Genomic DNA, 21,343 nt, shown 5'->3' with positions numbered 1-21,343 from the left:
CAAAAAGGGGGGGCAAGGAACACACCCTGTGTAAGGTATAAGCCTCGAGGGATTTTCTCAGACATGGGAAGCAAGCAGCATTTGCTGAAATCCAACAAGGTTGTCTCCTGTCCAGGCTGAGCAGCACCCTAAGGATGCTCTCCCAGTCGCCTCTGGACAGAGGGAGGCCACTAAAGCCCTGCACAGCTGGCCACGGGATCTGTGAAATGTACCTGTTCACTTGTTTGTAATATCTTAAAAAAAAAAAAAAAGAAGAAGAAGAAAGATGTATTGGGCCAGGCGCAGTAGCCTAGTGGCTAAAGTCCTCACCTTTAATGTTCTGGGATCCCATATGGGCACCAGTTCTAGTCCTGGCAGCCCCACTTCCCATCCAGCTCCCTGCTTGTGACCTGGAAAAGCAGTCAAGCACAGACCAAGGCCTTGGGACCCTGTACCCACATGGGAGACCCAGAAGAGGCTCCAGGCCTCTTAAGTATTTTTATTGCAAAGTCTGATATACAGAGAGGAGGAGAGACAGGAAGATCTTCCGTCTGATGATTTACTCCCCAAGTGGCTGCAACGGCCAAAGCTGAGCCAATCCGAAGCCAGGAGCCTCTTCCAGATCTCTCACATGGATGCAGGGTCCCAAGGCTTTGGACAATCCATGACTGCTTTCCCAGGCCACAAGCAGGAAGATGGATAGGAAGTGGAGCTGCTGGGATATGAACTGGGATCCTGGCACATGCAAGGACAGAACTTGAGCCACTGGGCTACTGCACCTGGCCTCTGTAATAAGATCTTTGAGAGCAGGTTTTAAGCCCATTGCTTATAACAAAGAGATTATCTGTGGTGGGAGGCGCTGCAGGGGTAGGAAGATGTCAGAATCCTGGGGTGTCTGTTTCCATTGCCATCTGCAGATAAGGTCCCCACAGGTGCTGGGTCCCGACTGATCCGGGAGCTGGATGGCAAGCCTTCCAGACCACAGGCACACGTATGGTTCTAAATGCCACCTGGGAGCTTGTTGCCAAGCAGGGGCGCTCCAGCTTCTGGCACAGCACTGCGAGGACTATGGCCAACACTAAGAGGGAAGCATGCGGAGGCGGACAGAGCCAGTGAGGCGGGAGCACGGTGTGTCCCCCAGGGTCAGGGTGCAGGTGATGGGATGGCCCTGCGAGGCACACACTGCACCAGTCAGGCCTCCACCTTGCTGCAGCCAGAGCTGCATGTGCTGGAGGTCAGGGGTCACTGGTGACACCCTGGATGGGGGTAACAGGGCTGTGGGAGCAGTGCATGACCCCGCAGAGATGCCAAGGGGCACCCAGGGACTCTGTCAGACAGACTGACCTGGGGAAGACCAACTCCAGCCAGAGCAGTGGGAACTCGGGAAGGGAGTTCTGGGCTGTCTCCGAAGGCTCCAGGCCCAAGTGCAGTCACTTGAGTAATGGTTTGGGCTGCACCAAGGAGCCAATAGTTTGTCTATAGAGCAGTCCTCTGATCTTCCAGATACTGAGGGGCAGAGGAGCAGGGGACTCTCCACTAACCTGTTAATACATCACTTGGCTGATTCAGCTAACTGAAGCAGAGCTTCTCGCCATCCTGGACACTTCCCAGAGCACCTCCCGTGTCCAGCACCCCATTGGCAATCCAAGTTGGTTTCCAAAGAAGCTACTTGGCCTGGCCTCGGAACATGTGGTCGCATGGGAGAATTGAACTGGGCGCAGAGCTGGGAGAGGCGCAGGGCTTCACAGCCAAGAAAGCAGCCTCCCCCAGACGCTCAAGAACAGAAACGGCCTACATCCAGAGGTGCAGGGGTTCTCCTTTTATTCACCCGTTTCCACAGGGACACGGGAACCCGGGCCAAGCCTTCACCCAGCTCACAGCCGGCTCCTGTGGGGCCGCCCTCTGCAGAAGCAGGACGTGGAAGTCTTGGCCTGTGACAGCTTCTGGTTGGCTTCCAGGATGTAGAGTGTCTGTGTGGTGAGGCAGCTGACCATGGGGTCGGGGTCTCTCCGCATGGACCTCAGGGCTGTAACGGACACTGCTTTGGAGCTGTGGATGGCCCAAGGCTGCTAACCCAGGCCCTGCTCTGGGGAGAGGAACTGGTTGATGGCATGGGACATGGAACTGGCAGGTTTGGAAATAGGAGCAGGAGTTTCTTATGGGAGCCCATGGTGTAAACAAGCCGGATCAATGTAGGGGGAAGCTGTTGCCTGGGGCTCAAGGAGAAGCCAGACCTGCCTGGGTCTTACCTTCCTCCCTCACCTACTCCCTGGGTCTTCGGCCCTGCCCTCCCTGGCTGCCACCACACCTGGGACCTGGCACATCAGGGATTTAGTGCCAGAGAAGGACTGGTAAGCTGTGCAGAAGATGGGAACTACAGCCCTAGTAGGTTTGGTGGGGCACCAGGAGAAAGGAGCCCCTGTGCCTCCTGGGAAGAGGGTAAGGAAGCAATCCCGCCTGAGGCTTGGGTTCCAGCTCGCACAGGAATGTGGTGGTGGGCCTGCTCCTCTGCCCATTCCACATCTCCCGGCCTTCCCACCCGGGCAGGTGACAAGTGCCACTCACCTGCGTATGCGTCCTCCACTCCCTCCTCCTCATCCATGTCTAGGGTTTGCATAATCTGGCCTGCAGGGGCACACATGGGAATCCTGATGGACCCCATTAGAGACAGGGGGGCCCTCAGCACACACCTGTCCCTTGCTCTGCCTGTCTGTCCTTGCCTCGACCAGCAGCTTCAAGCCTGGAGTTGGCCCCCTCTGCTTCCTGCAAGGCTCTAGACAGACAGGGCTGGGAGCAGGAGCAAAGCCCCAGGGCGCAGTAATAGGAGGCTGTCCCCCAGGGCAGCTTCCACTTTCCAACCATGCTATCCCAGCTAGCTTGGTCAGGGATGTGGCCGGTTCTGTGGTTGGAGGTTACCCAGCTTTGGCCCATTTGGAAGACCACCACAGCTGTACCTGCAAACCAAATGGCTGCCTGGCGGATGGCGGCCTGCGGGCTCCGGAACAGTGCCACGCTCTGCTTCAGAAACCACAGGGCCTTGCTGGCCTGCTGCTGCAGCTGCAAAGACAGAAGCCCTGTGACCCCAGGCCCTTGCCAGGCCCCCTTGGGGGCCAGCCTCTCCCTGTGGGAATTGGTGCAAGCCAGTGCCACCAAGCCCTCATTCCCTCCCTGGAACCTTGCCAAGCTTCAGTGGGCACCTAGGTGCAGCCTGAAGTCAAGGTTGTCCACCCCACCTGTTGGCTCACACGGGTTCTGTCTTCCTCACCTCCGCCTGTGCCCTCCCAAGCTGGCACCAGCTTGGACCCAGAGCTGTAGCCTGGGCCACTTTTCTAGGACGCCCAGCCATCTACCCATGTTCCCTTTGCCTCCAAGGCTTCTAGGGCTGCCCCGGGCCAGCAGCCCCAGATCTTGCTCCTTACTCCTGCAAAAGATGGCCTCAGGAACCTGGGAAATAGGACCTGCAGCCAGGAGTCCCCACTTCTCTAGCTGGTCCTCGGCTGGAGCTGAGCGAGAGCCAGGCACCCAGGCACCCAGGCACCCAGGCCGTGGTTTTTGTTGTCACCACGATGCAAAAGGCGATGTTCACATGCAGCGACCCCTGGAGTGTTTGCATCCATCAAGACCCCGTTTACACATGTCACTGTCCTTCATAACACAGAGTACCTTTTCCCAGCTTGAACACACCCCAGATGTTTCTAGAAATGCACCTGGGACAGACAGCAGAGACAACGCTCCTTTTCATTCAGGACGCCACCAGCAGGGGCCCACGGCTTCAAAGGCGCACAGCCAGCAGTGGCACTTCTTGCAGGATTTGAGTCCCAAGCGTGGCTCGCCCGTGTGCCTGCACTTACAGCACATGAAGCCAGTGGTTCTATCCTGTCATGTCTCTTGGGGCAGCTGGGCACGTGTATAGTGTATGTTATGCTGGCGTGTAACAGTGTGCTGTGTGAATGGGTACATGTCATCTGAACATAAGCACCTTCACCCCATTATAGGGTGGGGCATTCTGTGCGTTTTGAGGAGTTATTTACTAATAGGCTTCACCCTGGGCAATGGGAGTGGGATTGCAAAAACAAGAGAGCCTCACATCTAAGCAAGATGACACGCCAGTCCCAGCTGGCCTGTGCAGCTAGGAGTCTCCCCGGGCTGCCAATCTGTTTGTGTTTCCCATGTAGCCTTCCAAGACTCTGCTCCCATGACCCCTAGGCACTTGGGGCTCCCCCCAGCCCCTGTCCAGCTGTGAGCAGCCAGGGCTGGGGGACAGGAACAGGATGTGACTACACCACTCTCTTCCCTTTGCCTTCAACACCTCTCCCAGGAATCCTGCCTTCCACTCCCAGGCTGGGCTGAGCTATTCTGTTTTCCGGAATTATCTACTTGTGTGCCTGGCTAGACAGGAGGCACTGGGTGGGCAGGAGTGGCAGCCGGGGCTGAGCACAGAGATGAGCAGCAAGCACCTTGGAGCTGTCGCTGCAGCCACCACAGCTGCTGCCAAGTGCAGAGCCGAATAGCTGCGACCTTGCCCTGCCCCGCCCAGGGATGCTCACCAGGGCTCTGAGGATGGTAAACTCATCTTCCTCGGCCACCACCATTCTGAGCCTCGACCAGCGCAGTAGCATGACCGTGTGGCTCAGGGCGAGCCGGCAGACCTGGGGAGATGAGGAAGGTGCTGGGCAGAGACAGCGGGGACCAAGAAGGGGAGCAGGGAGCAGAGACTCCAGAATAGAAGCCCAGGGATGAGAAGGTTGGGAACATCCAGGCCTGGGACAGGTGGAAAGTGGCTGAGATTCTGCTGTGGAACCCAGGGCAAGGTACTGCCTCCTACCCTGGGGTCCCATCCCACAGAAACAGACCTCCCTCTCCAAAGTCTCCTTGGCCAGCTTGGCAGCCCTACACCCATTGAAACATCACCACCAGTCTACCAGTGCCCCACTTGTGGGCCTGCTGGGCACGCTCTGCAATGGTCAAGGCTCAGGGAGCCCACAGCCCCGTCCAGCGGCTCTGGCCATGACTGGGACAGATGCACCTGCCAGGTCCTGCTCTGTGGCCCACCAAATTACCAGCCCTGGGGCATAGGAGCACCCCAGTGCAGACTGAGCCATCCAGTTTGCCAGTCTGCAGACTGGAAATTCATGAAGGCTTGAACCTCCTGGGTTCCAGCTCAGCCCATGCACCCCAGAACATAGGTCAGTTCTGGAACCTCACTGCAGTGTCCCTCCCCCCACACCCCAACCTCGCTGCCTTCTCGGGAACCTTCTCCCCCAGCCCCCTGCCCACCCGAGGAGCCTTGTCTCTGCCCCACGGCAAGGCAGGGCACACAATCAGCAATGTTGGGAAGAGACCCCAGGAGCCCAGGGCACGCAGAAAGAGGGCCCGGTGCTGGGCTGTAGGGAGTCCCCCAGGAGTTGCCAGCCAATGCCACGCAGACCCGGCAGCTGCAGAGCGCTGCAGGGCCCTGGCCCAGTCCCGGCCCCTGCTGAGGCCTCCCAGTGTGGGAGAGGCCCGGCAGCCACTGACCTGGGCCACGCCGAGGCTCTCATCCTTCAGGTGCAGCACCAAGAGCACAAGCAGGTTGACCACCTGGTGCCTCAAGGGGAAAACGAGCGCACGCCTCTTGACCTTGGCCAGGAGGCTGCTGTAGACCTCGAATGCCATCAGGCGCACGTGCTCCGACTCCTAAGTGAAGACACCTCTAGGCCCCCCATCCTCATCCCGAGGGCTCAGCCCCCTGGTCGGGTGACTCCCACCCCTCAATCCTCCCTCCCCAGCCCTCACCCCACCTCCTCGAAGAAGGGCACCAGTGTGAAGGAGAGCTGGATGAGAAAGGAAGAGGACACCTCCCAGGTGAGGTGCTGCAGGAGGCGACTGAGCACCTGCAGGGTCTCCGTGACGATGTCGCCATCGGCGCTGTAGCAGCAGTTGAGCACGTGGGGCTGCAGGATGCGGAACCGTCGCTCCTGCGGGGCCAGCCAGGGACTCAGGACCCAGTGACCCAATCCAGCCCAGTTTTATAGCACTGACCTTCCCTGCCCACCCTCCTCCCAGTCTCATGCCTTTCTCATCCATCCCTCCGGGGAGACCCTTAGCCTCTGCCCTCGCTTCACCGTGGTTGGGTGTCTCCCGAAGACCTCAGCCATGTGCAGCAACACCTTCAGTGTGCTGGGCTGCTCACACTTGAACCAGTGGGCCAGGATGTGAGTGGTGATGTCATCCACGATGGCCGCCACCTCTGGGCACTGCAGTAGCTGGTGGAAGTAGATGTAGAAAAACTGCGAGAGCGGCCCTGCAGAAGGCGGCCTGTACAAGCTCAGGATCGGGCCTGCCTCCTTGGTCAGGACGGCTCAGGTCAAGGGCAGAATCCAGACACACTCATCGCTTCTGCAGGCTCACTCCAAGCTGCTTATGTTATTGATTTATTTTTTTTAACGATTTATCTGATTTACACAGAGCCAGAGAGTGCATCTTTCATCTGCTGGTTCACTACCCAGATGGCTGCAAGGCCAGGGCGGGGCTAGGCAGAGCCAGGAGCCTGGAGCTTCTTCCAGGTTTTGCATGCAGGCACCAGGGCTCAAGCACTTGGCCCTTAATTGGAGATGTTCCTTCCAGAGCTCCTCTGTGGCAAAGTCCCTTGGCCATGTCTGCCTCCCAGAGGAACCCCTTTCCCTGCACTCCTCCTTCTCCCTCCAGGAGCCGGTCACCTCCACCACGAACACCAGGGCAGTGAGGTGGCTGACACACTCCCGGTCCTGGAGGAGCCTGACGATGTGGCTGAAGACAGGGCAGTTGTGCCAACAGTTCATGACCACCAGGGACCTGCCAAGGAGAGCAGGGGTCAGGGATATGGCCAGCATTACAGGACCTAGCTGAGGGGACAGCCAGTCAACCTCCCCCACCACCCCACTACCCCACCCCCTGTCCTGAAGGCAGCTCACCTGGCCAGCAAAGTGATCCCATCATAGTGCCTTTCGGGGTTGATGAGCAGCTCCCAGCCCCCCAGTTTTCTGATGTAAGTTACGTGGTCCGCGTACCCTGAGCATCGCATCAAAGTCTTCAGGGCTTCCACGGTGGAGCTGGGAGAGGGGCAGAGGGCAGACAGGAAGTGACTGTGCCACCTGCTGAGAACCAGCAAAAGAGGCCACCATGTCCAAGAAGGGCACGGAAGGGGGACGAGGTGTGTGGTCCCCAAGCTGTTTCACTCACAGTGCTGGCTGCCCCAGGAGTTGGGGGAGAGGGAGGGTGGGCAATGGGATCTTGGCATCAGCCTCACTTTTGCCCACTAGGTGTCGAGAGAGAGCCCCGCCGCAGCCTTTGAGTGGGACATGGAAAGGGCCCCAGGGCAACACGGGCACCTCACGGGATCCACCCAGTTGGTCACATGCTGCTGGTCCTGCATGGCTTCAGCACAGCCCTCCACCACGAGGAAGGAGACCTGGCACAGCAGGGCCACGAACAGCGGCGAGAAGAAGCTCTGCACCTCCATGCGCCGGCTGGGCTCCAGCAGAAGCTCGTGGATGGCCCTGGTGGCCTGTGGGCCGGGGAACGGACGTTACCACCCTGCCCTCCACCACCAGCCCCTGGCCCCTAGCTCTCCCCACTGCACGGCAGGCTTGCTCAGTGAGAGGCAGGGCAGGGCAGCCACTGGTCTTTCCTAAGCTCACCCCCGGGGTAGGCGTGGATTGAACCAGGACCCAGCTCCCTGCCTGTCTCCCACACTAGGCCAAGCAACTGGCAATCCTTTCTCCTACCCAGTGGGGCCCTGAGACGTGCCCCCGCCCCAAGCTCCGGGAGGCATAGGAGAAGGCATGGGGGGATGGGTAGGGTGGGGAGACCTCTGCAGCCCCCTCCTTACAATCAGCGGGGAGATGACGGTGCGGGAACTGGGCTCCAGGTCCTGGCACTTGTTTGGAATCAGCCTCTGCAACAGGTGCTCCATGATGACCTCATAGCCTTTTGGGAAGGATGCCAGGATTTCCCAGGGCTTGCGGACCCCTCTGCAAAGACAGAGACCCCGAGTTACACTGCTGGGATCCACGGCACGCTGGCCCACCAGAAGGTACTTAGGGCTTCTTTGTTTGGCCTGGCCCTCGCTCCTCTGCCTACCTATTCCCTGCTTATTGTCCCTGCTGTTTTCTCAACACCTCCAGACCCTCTCCTGTAGACAGCCCCTGGGCCAGGGCGTCTGACCCTGAGGCAAGAGCTTGGGGGGCTCTCCTGAGTGTGTGAGGTCCTTAGGCAGACCCTCCTCAGGGGGGCCCTCCCTGCAACCGGCTGCCGTCCTAGCCCCCCACCCCCCCATCCCCGCTGGCCCCTAGCACTTGGTGGGTTCCCAGTGCTTTGCAGAATCCCTGCTTCCCTCTGTCAGTCCTCCTGGCTGGGTCCCCACTGAGACCCCCACCTTGTGACCTCCCGGAAAAGCATTCTCTACTGCACAGAACAATGGACTGAACTAGTGGGGCACTGTGCTGGGCATCCTCAGGAAGTGGTGGCCGTTTGAAAACAGGAAGAGGGCCCGGTGGCGTGGCCTAGCGGCTAAAGTCCTCGCCTGGAACACCCTGGGATCCCATATGGGCACCAGTTCTAATCCCGGCAGCTCCACTTCCCATCCAGCTCCCTGCTTGTGGCCTGGGAAAGCAGTCGAGGACGGCCCAATGCATTGGAACCCTGCACCCGCGTGGGAGACCCGGAAGAGGTTCCAGGTTCCCGGCTTCGGATCGGCGTGCACTGGCCGTTGCGGCTCACTTGGAGAGTGAATCATCAGACGGAAGATTTTCCTCTCTGTCTCTCCTCCCCTCTGTATATCTGACTTTGTAATAAAAATAAATAAACTAAAAAAAAAAAAGAAAGAAAACAGGAAGAGAGAGCACGGAGCAAGCAAAAGTAATGCAGTGTGAAGAGGGGCACAGCACTGTGGCCAGTAAAGCCGCCTCCTGCAACAGCAGCTTCTACTAAGAGCACCGCTGAGTCTCTGCTGCTCAGCTTCCCACCGGCTCCCTGCTGATGAGGAGGAAGAGCTCTGAGCAGACACACTTCAAGGGAAAACCAAACTTGTTCCGTAAGGGAAGTTTCAGATGCAAGAGGAACAGTGAATCCGTTCAAAGGTGGCTTGACACCCATCCATCTAAACACGGCATTAGGACTGGGATGCTCCCAACAGCCAGCTGCCACCAAGAGAATGGGCAACAGAGTGCTGGTCAGACACACTGGAATATTCCACAATGGTTGAAGTGGCCGGTCTCCAGCTCCAGCAATAAAATGGATGTAACTTAGCAACATAATGTTAAACTTCTGACAGATCAGATCAAAAGTAAGTCTGATCTGGTAGATAACTTTGTGTACAATAGAGAAAACAAGATTACATCACATTTCTCATTGAACACGTGGTAAAATTGAGGCCCACAATCTTCCTAATCCACACTTGTGCACCAAAGAGCCTTGGTTCATTCTGAAAAGGAAGGTATGTTCTCCAGCTGTCATTTGGAAATAGAAAGGTTAAAAAAGAAAACTATGAATTCATATACTACATTGCTGGATGTACAGTGGTACTTGATAAAAACAATTCAGGTCTATTCATGATTAAAAAAAAACCTCAGTAGATACAGAATAGAAAGAAACCTTATGATGACAGACAGTATGTATTAGAAATCAAGCCTTGTTGAAGATCATGGTTAGTGGTGCAGTAAGCCTGGCTTTGCAGAGATGATTCAAATTATGTCTTTGAAAAAATAAAAGGAAAAAAAGAGAGGGAAGAGGGAAGGGTACTGAGTAGGAAGGACAGTGTGGTTAGAGTCTTAGAAACCTCTCTTCTTTATATTAATAAACATGTTTAAAAGGAAATTAATAACAATCTTAATTTCTTTTTTTTAAAGATTTATTTATTTTTTATTACAAAGTCAGATATACAGAGAGGAGGAGAGACAGAGAGGAAGATCTTCCGTGCGATGATTCACTCCCCAAGTGAGCCGCAACAGCCGGTGCTGTGCCGATCCGAAGCCGGGAACCTGGAACTTCTTCCGGGTCTCCTACGCGGGTGCAGGGTCCCAATGCATTGGGCCATCCTTGACTGCTTTCCCAGGCCACAGGCAGGGAGCTGGATGGGAAGTGGAGCTGCCAGGATTAGATCCAGCGGCCATATGGGATCCCGGGGCGTTCAAGGCGAGGACTTTAGCCGCTAGGCCACACCACTGGACCAGGATCGGCTCAGCTCTAGTCATTGCCACCACTTGGGAAGTGAACCAGTGGATAGAAGGTATTCTGTCTGTTTCTCTTTCTCTTTGTAAATCTGCTTTTCCAATAAAAATTTTTTTGATCTTTTTTAATAAAAAGAATTCTGCCTCTTTCTTTAAAAAAAAAAAATCAGCGCTCTCCTGAATAACTTGAATAAGATCAAGATTATACTCAAGAGCCCAGCACTATGGTATGTATGGTTTGTCCAGTTGCTGCCTGCCATGCTGGCATCCTGTTTGGATGCTGGTTCTAGTCCTGGCTGCTCTACTTCTGATCCAGCTGCTTGCTTATGACCTGGGAAAGCAGCAGAGGATGGTCCAAGTCCTTGGACCCTGCACCCACGTGGGAGACCTGGAAGAAGCTCCTGGCTCCCGCCTGGCCATCCTGGCTGTTTCAGCCATTTAGGCAGTGAACTAAGAGATGCAAGAGTCTCTCTGTGTCTCACTCTCACAGCAATCCTGCCTTGAAAAAAATCTTTATAAAAAGATTACACCCAAATATCCAAGCTACCACCCAAACTTACCTGACATGCAGAAAATAAGAAAAAAGTGGCCACTCCTCCAGGAAAGACAATCAACAGGTAACAACTCTGAGATAACCTGATAAACTTGAACCGATGTTCAAATTTAATGGGACAGGTGGGATGCTGGTACTGCGGTGGAAGTTTAGCCCTCGGCACAGTGCTGGCCCTGAGGCAGTTTCCTTTAAAATTAAATGCATGGGGCCCGGCACGGTAGCCTAGTGGCTAAAGTTCTTGTTTGCATGCACCGGGATCCCATATGGGCACCAGTTCTAATCCCAGCAGCCCTGCTTCCCATCCAGCTCCCTGCTTGTGACCTGGAAAAGCAGCCAAGCATGGGCCAAGGCCTTGGGACCCTGCACCCACGTGGGAGACCCAGAAGAGGCTCTGAGCCTCTTATGTATTTATTTTTTATCTTTTTTTTTTAATTTTTTATTATTATTGTTGGAAAGCCGGATATACAGAGAGGAGGAGAGACAGAGAGGAAGATCTTCCGTCCGATGATTCACTCCCCAAGTGAGCCGCAACGGGCCAGTACGCGCCAATCTGATGCCGGGAACCAGGAACCTCTTCTGGGTCTCCTACGCGGGTGCAGGGTCCCAAAGCTTTGGGCCGTCCTCGAGTGCTTTCCCAGGCCACAAGCAGGGAGCTGGATGGGAAGTAGAGCTGCCGAGATTAGAACCGGCGCCCATATGGGATTCCTGGGCTTTCAGGGCGAGGACTTTAGCCGCTAGGCTACGCCGCCGGACCCATGTATTTATTTTTTACTGCAAAGTCAGATACACAGAGAGGAGGAGAGAAAGATAGGAAGAGCTTCCATCTGATGATTTACTCCCAAAGCGGCTGCAACCACCGGAGCTCTAGGCAATCCAAAGCCAGGAGCTTCTTCCGATCTCCCACATGGATGCAGGGTCTCAAGGCTTTAGACAATCCCCTACTGCTTTTCCAGGCCACAAGCAGGAAGTTGGATGGGACCCTGCACCCATGTGGGAGACCTGGCAGAGGCTCCTGGCTTCGGATCAACTCAGCTCCAGCCGTTGTAGCTGCTTGGGGAGTGAATCAGCGAACGGAAGATCTTCATCTGTCTCTCCTCTTCTCTGTATATCCAATTTTGCAATAAAAATAAATAAATTTTTTTTAAAAAAAGATAAATTTTGAGTTTTATGCTCAAGTGATAGGAGAGCTTGCCATTGGGAGAGATTTAATATCTGTTTTTCACCTTTCAAAATTGTGCAAGCTTCTTAAGACTTCTTAGATAACTGTGCTACTATTTCCATCTCTTACACTCCAAATACATAAGGGCCTGCAAAAATGGATCCATATTAAGAACAAGCAGACATGAGCCAATGCTGTGGCACCGTGAGTGAAGCTGCTGCCTCCACTTCCTGCTAATGTTCCAGGGAAAGCAGCAGAAGAGAATCCAAGAACTTGGACTCCTGCACCCTGGTGGGACACCCAGGAAGTGCAGTGCAGGCTCCTGGCTTTGCCTGCTCAGCTCTGGCCACCGTGCCCATCTGGGAGTAAACCAACAGACGGATCATTCTCTCACTCTCTCTGTAACTCTGCCTTGCAAAAACATAAAAGGAGCTTTTTTTTAAAAAAAAAAAAAGAAGCAAACAAGAGGGCTGCTGAGCTTTCCACCCACTTCTGAGACTGGTCCTCGATCTTGAACAGCGTCAGGATAACGTCATCAGTGTAGGACTGGGCCAGCAGGTGGAGGATCTTCTTGACAGTCTTCTGGGCTGTGGCCTCTGTGATGCTGTTCATGTGGTAGTAAATGTACTGGATGATTTCTGGCACCTGCAAGGAGGGAAAGCTGCCTCTTGCACAGACCCGCTGCTGGCTGACCAGGGTCCCCTAGCCAGGTGCAGGCCTGCAGGGGCACACAGAGGGCTACTGCCCAGGCCAGATCACACATGCAGGATCAGAGAGATGGCAGAAAAAGCAAATTGAAAGCTAGGTCTATCTGAGGGCAAAATCACGTTGAAAACCATGCAAGGCTGCCTCCTTGGACAGCTTTCCTGTGTCTCTCTCACCTCCACTTCTGGACACAGCCCTGACCTTGACCATGCAGGTCCATCTGAATGAATGGAGCAGGGCCCATAGAGCCACCCCAGGGTGCAGGTGGGGGTGAAGACCACTCACCAATCCCAGGGCCACCCCTTCCCAAGGATGTCTCCTGACTGCAGACCATGGCTGGGAGGGGCCACGTGAGGATGGTTGTACCTCCCCCATGGCGGAGAGGGGCCACGTCAGGACAGTCCCACCTTCCCTATCTCCGGAAGTGAGTCCTTGAGGATCATCTTCAACATCCGGGACGCAGCGCAGATGTCAGTGCTGCGGGAGCTCACCAGGGCCTCCAAGGCCACAATGAACACATCTGCTCGCTCATCAGGGGTCAGGTACTTCCTGAAGAACTGGAGAGAAGGGTGACCACTGTCCCTCACCTGCCCACTCAGTGCACCCTCTTACCTGACCTCTCATGTACCCACACAGTGCCCTCTGACTTGACCACTGACTTCCCACACAAGCCTGGAGGTGGCCTCCTGGAAACCACAGTTAAGGAAAAAGAGGAAGAGACCTGGGCCAGGTGAAATGGGGAAACTGAGGCAAGAAAGGCAGGGCCATCACAGCAGAGGCCACACCATGAAGGGAGTGTGGATTGAGGCTAGCATTATGGTGTTTCTGGTGGAACCATCTGTCACACCAGCAACCCACATGGGCGTCAGGTCAAGTTCTGGCTGTTCCTTGTTTGATCCAGATCCCTGTTAATGGCTCGGGAAAGCAGCAGAGGATGGCTCAAGTGCAGGGACTCCTGCTACCCCAGTGGAAGACCCCGAAGAAGCTCCTGGCTCCTGGCTTCAGAGCAGTTCAGCTCTAACCATTGTAACCATCTGGAGAGTGAACCAGTGGATGAAGAACTCTCTGTAGCTCCAACTTTCAAACCAATCAATCAATGCTTGAAAGAAAGGAGTGCGGATTTGGAATAAGAACAATGGGAAGGCAGGGTCAAGTCTAATGGGGAATAATGAAATGAGCTTTTACTGCAGAAACAGTCCCCAGCTCAGAAATGATGTACAGGCTGGCGCTGTGGGGTGTGGATAGAAACAGGATCCTGGGGCGGAGCGGGGTAGAGTGGACAGGCCTGGGGCTGAGCTGGATGAAGAACAAGCGAAGGGGAGGAAAGGGACGAGGGTCACGTCTGGGTGTCTGGCTACAGACCAGTTGACTGGTTGATTGGAGCCTAAGGACACCTGCATACCCCAGCAAGCCCCCAAAGGAAGGTCCAGGGTGCAATCTTCAGGAGCACTAGAGGCAAACAGATTCCTCTTCTAGAACACTCCAGCAGCTCCGCAGCCCAGCTTCTGCCAGCTGGAGTGCAGCTCTGAAGTGCACCTGATTCTTTCAGAAAGATCCTTCCCTGTGTGGGTGGGAGTGACCCCTCCGAAGCTCCCCCCCCCCACTTCCTTCCCAGCACTCCCTACACGCGTATCCTTACCCACGTAAGGGTCTGCATGCTGGCCAGCCACTCCCCACGGAAGTGTTTCTGCAGGTCCTTCAGGATGCTCTCTGTCTTTTGCTTCACACCTGTTGTCCCAAACAGCAGGTGAGGGGCAGGGCCAGGCACTCCCCACCCCAGCCCCTAAGCCACCCAACCCCAAGCAGGACAGACATGGGCTCAGCAGGATCAAGAGAGAAGCGCCCGGCACCAGGTGGAGAGAGATGGGGGCACAGTCCTGGGGGCATCACAGCCGACTGAGCACATGCTGCCCAGGGCCTGCTTCATCCAGGCTTACTTCTCTGGAGTACAAGGATCTTGAAGAGGTAATGCAAAGCCTCTGACGCCCCCTGGCTGATCTCAGGGTTGGAATGCAAGCAGAAGAGACCCCAGAGACCCATCAGGGTCCCCGTCACCGAGAACTCCTGCATGTGCTGCCAGGAGAGGAAACGGGTCCCCTCACTGGGCCGTCCCCATAACCCCACTGTCCCCTCCCTCCCAAGAGCAGCACCTTCCTTATTAGCACCAAGGACAAGAGGGCTGCCTCTGGCGAACCCCTCCATCCTCCAGGCTTGCAGGGCCAGCCTCCAGCCCTCCAAACCCGCAACCCTTAGCACACTCACCGACAGTTTGGGGAAATTGCAGATGAACCTGAGCAGGCGGGTGATGGTGCCCAGTGCCCGGGTCTGCTCATGCACTTTGTCAGTCATGGTCACCCAAGGCAAGAGGATCTGCAAGGGAGCAGAGGGTTCCTGGGCAGGCCAGGGGAGCAGCCCCCTTCCTTCCTTCCTTCTCTCCCCACCTCATCTGCCAAAGAAACAAGGTCCCCTGACCTTGGCAAAGCAAGACTGAGTTTAAGGATGGAGGGAGTCCCAGCACCTCATCTGTCATCCCCCAAATATTTTTCTGAACCATGGGCTGGGCACTTGGCACATCAATTAAGTTGCCTGTTGAGACATTCCACATGCCCTCCTGGAGCACCTGGGCTCCGTACCCAACTCTGCTCCCAATGCGAGCCTCCAGCTGGCATTGGTCCTGGACACATCAGTGATTGCATCTGAATAAGGAAGGGAGGGGAGGTAGGAGGAGGTGGCAGCAGATCTAGGCAAAGTCCTGCCTGCTGGGTCAAGGGCAGGAGAGGAGGGATTCTGAGACAGTAACTTTTGATGAGTCATGACTGTGGGTGATTCCACGGAGCCCTTCTCTGTGGATGAGAACTCATGCATTGCCCTGACAGCCAATGTGACAGGTGCTAGTACGGCTACACTGAGACCCCACTGGATGCAAGGGGCCTGTGTCCTGCCTCGAGCAACTAGAGATGTGTGTTCCTGCTCAAAGCTGCTTGGCAGGGCACTGAACTCAGTCGTGGCCTTCAGGCACTAAAAAGATAAAGAGGAGAGCGGAGAGAAGGGAAATACGGGGAGGGGAGAATCCTTTAACGGAGCTGGAGCGGGTAAGTGCTACTCCTGGTTAAGGCTCAATATGCCAGGATTCTGGTCAGAAATGGGGCCTCAGCCCCACGTCTACCGTCCAAATTCGAAGCGGGACCAACCCCCAGGTGACCCCGAGGTTCCACTCCTCCCTCTGGGGGCCACCCACCTCCAGGAAGTGCTGCAGGATGAGCATGTCCGGGTCCAACTTGTCCATCACCAACACATGGAGCATGTCATCCAGGGCCTGCACCGTCTGGCCAGGGGGAGACATCAAGTGTCCAAGAGGATGGCCACTAGGGACCCTGCCCACTCCCCTGCACCCCAACACAGAGGAAGGCAGGGAGCCAGGCAAGCTCTGTGTGGGGTATCCTCTCCTTCTGGAGCCCCTCTGACCGGCCCTGGGGCTGATCCTTCCTGGCCCAGCTGCAGGGCACTGGGCCAGGAAGACCACCCCTGTCAGGACAGGGCTCACCAAGACAGATTCCTTCTGTGGCTTTAAGGGAAGTTCTAGTTTTGAAAACCCAAAGCCTGGGGGAGTTTGGGTAAGTCTCTTGATGAGCAAGTCCCTGGCATCACGGCTTGATGTCTAGCCCGTCTTCTCCCGAGACCGGCTTTCAGGGAACCCGGGGAGAGGTGTCCCCATAAGAGGAGATGCTAGTGGCCTGGGGGAGGGTCTGCACGGGAGGGCAGGGCAGCCCTGAGTTAGCTCCCACAGCACCATCACGAGGGGCTAGCAGACACCAGCTCCTGCAGCAGGAGGGGAAGAGGAGAAGAAAGTGGGGGAGGAACAGAAGTGAGAGGAAGGGGAGGAGCAAGGGGAAGAGGGAGGAGAAGGAGGAAGAGGAGAAGGATGGCTGGTGGCTGAGGAAGGCACGCCCCCCGGCTCCCCACCTGCAGGTAGAGACTGGCGCTCTCCTTGCGGTCCAGGCTGGGCACGATGAGTGGCAGAGAGAAGACGCTGGCCACGCCCACATTGACCAGGTCCAGCTTCTGGGACAAGTGGAATGGGGGGTTCACCTGGCTGGGGATGGGAGGGAACAGATGGGGCATGACCAGTGGTTCAGGGTCCTTGGGAGAGGCCGCGGGTCCCTGCCCTGCTTCTCCTCGAGACTCAGGAAATGAGGCATGGGCGATGCCTGGGTCCCACATGCTTCCCAGTGGCCCCGTTTCTGGGGTGACATGCCTGGCTGCTGGGGCAGCCTCCCTACATAGGGACATTCTAACAGTGAAACCTGGGGTGCGCCCCAGTGGCCCAGCATGCAGGCAGATGGAGCAGCAGCCCCCAGGGCTCTTGCACCCAAAACTGGAAAACATCGTGTCCCTCAAACTTGGCTCTTCCTTCCTCCTGACACAAAGGCTCCAGCATCAGGGGTTACAGTGGGGTCACAGTGGGAATGGGACCTTAGGGCCACGATGCAGAGCATGGCCTGCTGGCGCACACTGCTGTCTAGGATCTCGAAGGACTCCTCCAGGATCAGCATCTAGAAGAGCCAGGGAGAAGGTGCAGATAGAGGGAGACTGTCCCGCGGCCCCCGGACCCAGGGGGCTGCCACCCTCAGCCCACACCATGACCCCACCATCTGGCTCTCACCTTGATTTTCTTGGCCAACACGTTCTTGGAGCAGTAATCGTTCATGTTGCCGTCTGCCTGAGCATGCACGACGCCACTCAGCGTCTCCACCGCCCGGAGGAAGCTCAGCTTGGAGAACTCGCACTAAGGCAAGGGATGCAGTTGTCTGGTGAGCAGGGCCAGGCCCATGCGTGCAGGCCACAGCAGGATTCCTCAGCATGGGGGTTCTAGCCCCCCTCACCCCAACTCAAGGCCTCCTCAAAGGCCCCAGGAAGGGCCTGGGAGACCCAAATTTCAGACACTTGCCTCTCTCCTGACACCCCATGCCAGGCAGGCAATGAGGGGCTGCCTTCCCCTGGTGGGGGAGCTGGTCTTCCAGGCCAGACCCCCAGACCTGAGAAAACGTGAAGCCTCTGCTTCCCTCTTAAGTTCTCAGAAAATTCCAATCTCCTCACCATCTGTTCTTGCTGTAGAAATTCCATGATGGCCTCATAGGCATCTCTTTCGGATTGGCGCAGGCCTGGAAGGGGACATGATCGGAGGGAGGGGAACGGCTGACTCTCCCAGATGGATGAGCAAGATGATGCCCCAATCCCTCTGCAGTGCCAGCACCCCTGAGCTGGACCCTTCGATGTGTGACATTCTGCACGGGCAGGCATGGCAAGGCAGGCAAGGACAGCCGCCCAGTGCCTACAGTCTCTGGGGGATGTCATGGCTGTAGGTGGGATGGAAACCTCAGGCCAACCCGAGGGACCCACCTCCTGGGGCAGGGACCCCAGCTGGGTAACGACACAGGGAGTGGTACCTGTCCACTTCACCCGGAGCCAGGAGCGGACGGAATAAGAGAATGCTGAGGGTGGCAAGTCTGAGACCTGAAGTGGTGGGGGCAGGGACATCTGATGTGGGCAGCTGCTGCCCTTTTCCCTTGGCCCTGGAGGCCAGGTGCCCCCCCAGGGCAGGTCTGGGGGCTGAAGTGCAGGGATTAGCTTGCAGGGCCGTGGGTGAGGGCAGCATTTAGCCCAGTGCCCCTTAGCATCCTCAGGCCCCTCCCACAGGTGCAGCAGCAGAGTGAGAGCTGTTGTCAGGATGGACTCAGTGTCCAATCAGATACTCCTTTCTCCTCGCCCCATCATGCCCACCAGCTTCAGTCCTGTTCCTTCATCTGTTGTCACTGCTGTGGGCCTCAGTGGAGCCATATGTGAGAAAGGTGGAGGCCACTTTCTGGCCTGGGGAGACAGGGGCTCTACAAAGCTGTTCCTCAGCGCTTCTCTCAGGCACCCTTCGGGCGCAGCAGCCGACGGAAGGGATATGAACTGCTTGCTAGGGGAAGCGGCTGGACCAGGGCTGGCTTCCAAAGAGCAAGCCTCCTGGAAGAATGTGTCTGCACTGGCCCACCCAGTGTCTGCATACACACCCAGGGGCACAAGGGCCAGCTGCTGGAATGCAACTGGGCTTGAAGGACAGTCACACATCTGGAGAGAGGGCATGGCAGGCCCAGGAACAGCAAGGGGCAAATGCCTGGCATGCCAAAGGCAGGCGCCTGCAGCGCAAGGAGCAGCCAGAAGAGAGTGGGTGAGGGGAGGGAGCAGAGGGCATGGGCTCAGGCTAGGGGAAGGGGCGGTCACCAGGACAGCCAGCGACTGGCCCAGGAAGCCGAAAGGATAGAGTTGCCACGAAGGGACACTGAGAGTGGATTTGCTGGTGATGGAGAAGCCAGGCAAGGAGTTTGGGTCACATTAGCTCTGAGGTCATAGTCAGGCATCAATCACTGTGCTGATGTCCCAGGCTGTGGGACTCTGGGGTGCAGGGACTGTAGGTGCCGAAGTGGGGGGTTTTGGTGTGGGGGCTGCTGACCCCAGGCTCTTGGAGTGGCCATCACCCACACACCAGAGTCCAGGTGCCAGACCATCTCCAGGCCTGAGGCAGGCCAATGAGAGGCCAGGGGCGTGGCTGGGCACTGGGCAGCAGTTTGCCAGTGCTCCCTAAGGGGCAGCTCACGGCAGGAGGAGGCTGGGCAAGCAGCATTACAGGGCCCTGGAGTCAGGGCCAACTGCTCACCTGACAAGTCTGGCTCCGAAGCGACACGAGGAGTCGGAAACTCGAAGGTGACTCTGTGCGAAGTCATCACACACACAGGAGACCACAGCAAGGCCAGGGAGGCTGGTCCTGCCGTCTGTTTACAGAAGCAATGGGCCAGCACTGGGGCGTGCTAAGCTTCAGCCTTAGGAGCTGACATTTCATATGGGTTTGTATCCCAGCTACTCCACTTCTCACCCAGCTCCCTACTTGTGACCTGAAAAAGCAGTTTCGGACGGCCCAGAACCTTGAAAGCCTGAACCTGTGTGGGAGACCCAGAAGAAGCTCCTGGCTCCTGGCTTTGGACTGACTCAGCTCTGGCCATTTAGGCCATTTGGGGAGTGAACCAGCAAATGCAAAATCTCTCTTTCCTTCTCTCTGCAATTCTGCCTTTCAAATAAAAATATATAGAATCTTTAAAAAAGGAAAAAAAGGGACTGAGCATGTTTCCTCCCAAGGGAAGAGGGGTTCATCCTGGGATCCCTCCTTCAGGATCTCCCTGCGGAGGAACTAGGCCTGCAGACCCCTGAGGCTACCCCTCTGCAAAACTCCAGGTGCTTCTGTGCCCCTCCCCCAATTTAGAACCCCAGGTCCGCTCTCCCTCACAATGGGGGTTCCCAGCAGGAGCCCCACTGTGGAGGCTGTGGGAGGGCTCCCCTAGCTGTTCCCCCTCAGCCCTGCCCCTCACAAGTCTGAATACAAACCACTGTGACTTCTAACACTCTTCCAGACACTCCGGAGGACACTGCCCACAGCCACCCACAAAGGCCCTCAGACATCCGGGACCCCCTGTACCTGACAGGCCAGGCTCCTCAGGTCAGGCTGCAGGACTCCCCCGGCTCCAGGGGGCGCAGTGCTCCCAGCCCTGGACGGCCCCTGCTGGGCAGGCAAGGAGGTACTCCCAGCTGCATACAGCACCCCAGCCCTAACCAGGCTGGTGCCCAGGCGTCCAACCTTGGGGCAGCCTCCCGGAGAGACCGCTCCCCCACCAGACTGGGGTTCCTTCTCAGCCACTGCCACCGCTTGTTCCTGGGGTGACAGGAGACCCTAAGAAGCCATGTTGCTTGGCACTGGCTTCCATCCACTCCAGACCCACCCCATGTGCTCCCCAGGGAGCCAGCCAGACCAGCTGGACAGGCAGCTTGTCACAAAAGACCACTCTAGTTCTTGGCTCATACAGGACAAATTTTATTGAGATGGGCACCACCAAACCCATACAGCCCAGGCTGGGAACACAGGATCCACCAGTTACTGCTCAGGTGTGCTCCTGGCGTGGCCTCCTGAAGCCCCTGGGGCTGGCTGTAGTGCATAGACCCTTGCCACCAACCCCTCAGATCTCCGCTGGGGCAGTGGGTTCTGCAGTTCTCTCAGAAGTACAGCTCTCGAGTCAGGCATGGATGGTTTGGGATAAGCCACAGTCCTGCTGCACTCAGGGACTTGTGAGGGGAGCTCAGTACCAGCAAAAGACCACTCCTCCCCTCCCGGTCTCAGCTGGGTGCTTCCTCAACGAAGCAGGACCCCTCCTCAGGGAGCCGACCCGGTGACCAAGGGGGCCCTAGGCTGAGGACTAAGAGGTCTGGAGCACAGGCAGCTCCCAGGCTCAGCACCGGCTTAGCAGCCAAGCATGGTGTTGTCATGCCCCCCTGCAAACACCATCTCCCCTCCCCACGTGCGCATACACGAGGGCTTTCAAAGTGTGGCTGGGCGGGCAGCGGAAGCTACCACCTCCTCAGCCACCAGAAGCGGGTCCCAAGAGGGCACACATCTCTGCAAGGATGAGGTTCTATTTTCAGGGTCTCCAGGAGACGACGCAGCCTTCACTGGCTGGTTCTGGGAGCCACATGGCCCGGACGGGGAACTGTGATGGGAGGCCCTGTGTGAGGACTTGGGGAACAGGAAATGGCAGGGTCCAGAGGACAAGGCCACTCTCTTGGTGTGCATCACGGAGCACATTACAGAAGGGAGGGAGAGCCCCCTCCCTCCAGTCTATGGTCCCCAGAGACCAGGGAAATGGCAGCGAGCCAGCGCCACAGCCGTCAATG

At 56.7% G+C, this 21,343-nt stretch overlaps 1 protein-coding gene across 1 annotated transcript; it reads right to left on the bottom strand.

The window, feature by feature from the left end:
- Nucleotides 1–1,853: 1,853 nt before the first annotated feature.
- LOC118759120 (maestro heat-like repeat-containing protein family member 7) lies at nucleotides 1,854–20,123 on the bottom strand. The gene is made up of 23 exons (XM_058669690.1): nucleotides 20,006–20,123; nucleotides 19,284–19,391; nucleotides 17,681–17,745; nucleotides 17,247–17,369; nucleotides 17,057–17,136; nucleotides 16,547–16,676; nucleotides 15,822–15,908; nucleotides 14,846–14,953; nucleotides 14,521–14,656; nucleotides 14,223–14,311; nucleotides 12,991–13,140; nucleotides 12,369–12,523; nucleotides 7,829–7,970; nucleotides 7,329–7,504; nucleotides 6,912–7,049; nucleotides 6,678–6,792; nucleotides 6,084–6,224; nucleotides 5,760–5,936; nucleotides 5,497–5,655; nucleotides 4,527–4,628; nucleotides 2,934–3,036; nucleotides 2,545–2,604; nucleotides 1,854–2,005 (listed from the first exon to the last, which is right to left on the bottom strand). The coding sequence occupies exons 2-23, from the start codon at nucleotides 19,348–19,350 to the stop codon at nucleotides 1,854–1,856; spliced, it is 2,655 nt and encodes an 884-aa protein (XP_058525673.1). The 5' UTR covers nucleotides 19,351–19,391; nucleotides 20,006–20,123.
- Between the last annotated feature and the right edge of the window lie 1,220 nt (nucleotides 20,124–21,343).

The sequence above is a fragment of the Ochotona princeps genome, chromosome 10 (assembly GCF_030435755.1).
Source record: "Ochotona princeps isolate mOchPri1 chromosome 10, mOchPri1.hap1, whole genome shotgun sequence".
NCBI lineage: Eukaryota > Metazoa > Chordata > Mammalia > Lagomorpha > Ochotonidae > Ochotona > Ochotona princeps.
The sequence above is the reverse complement of the archived record's forward strand: the minus strand, read 5'-3'. Positions and strand labels throughout refer to the sequence as shown.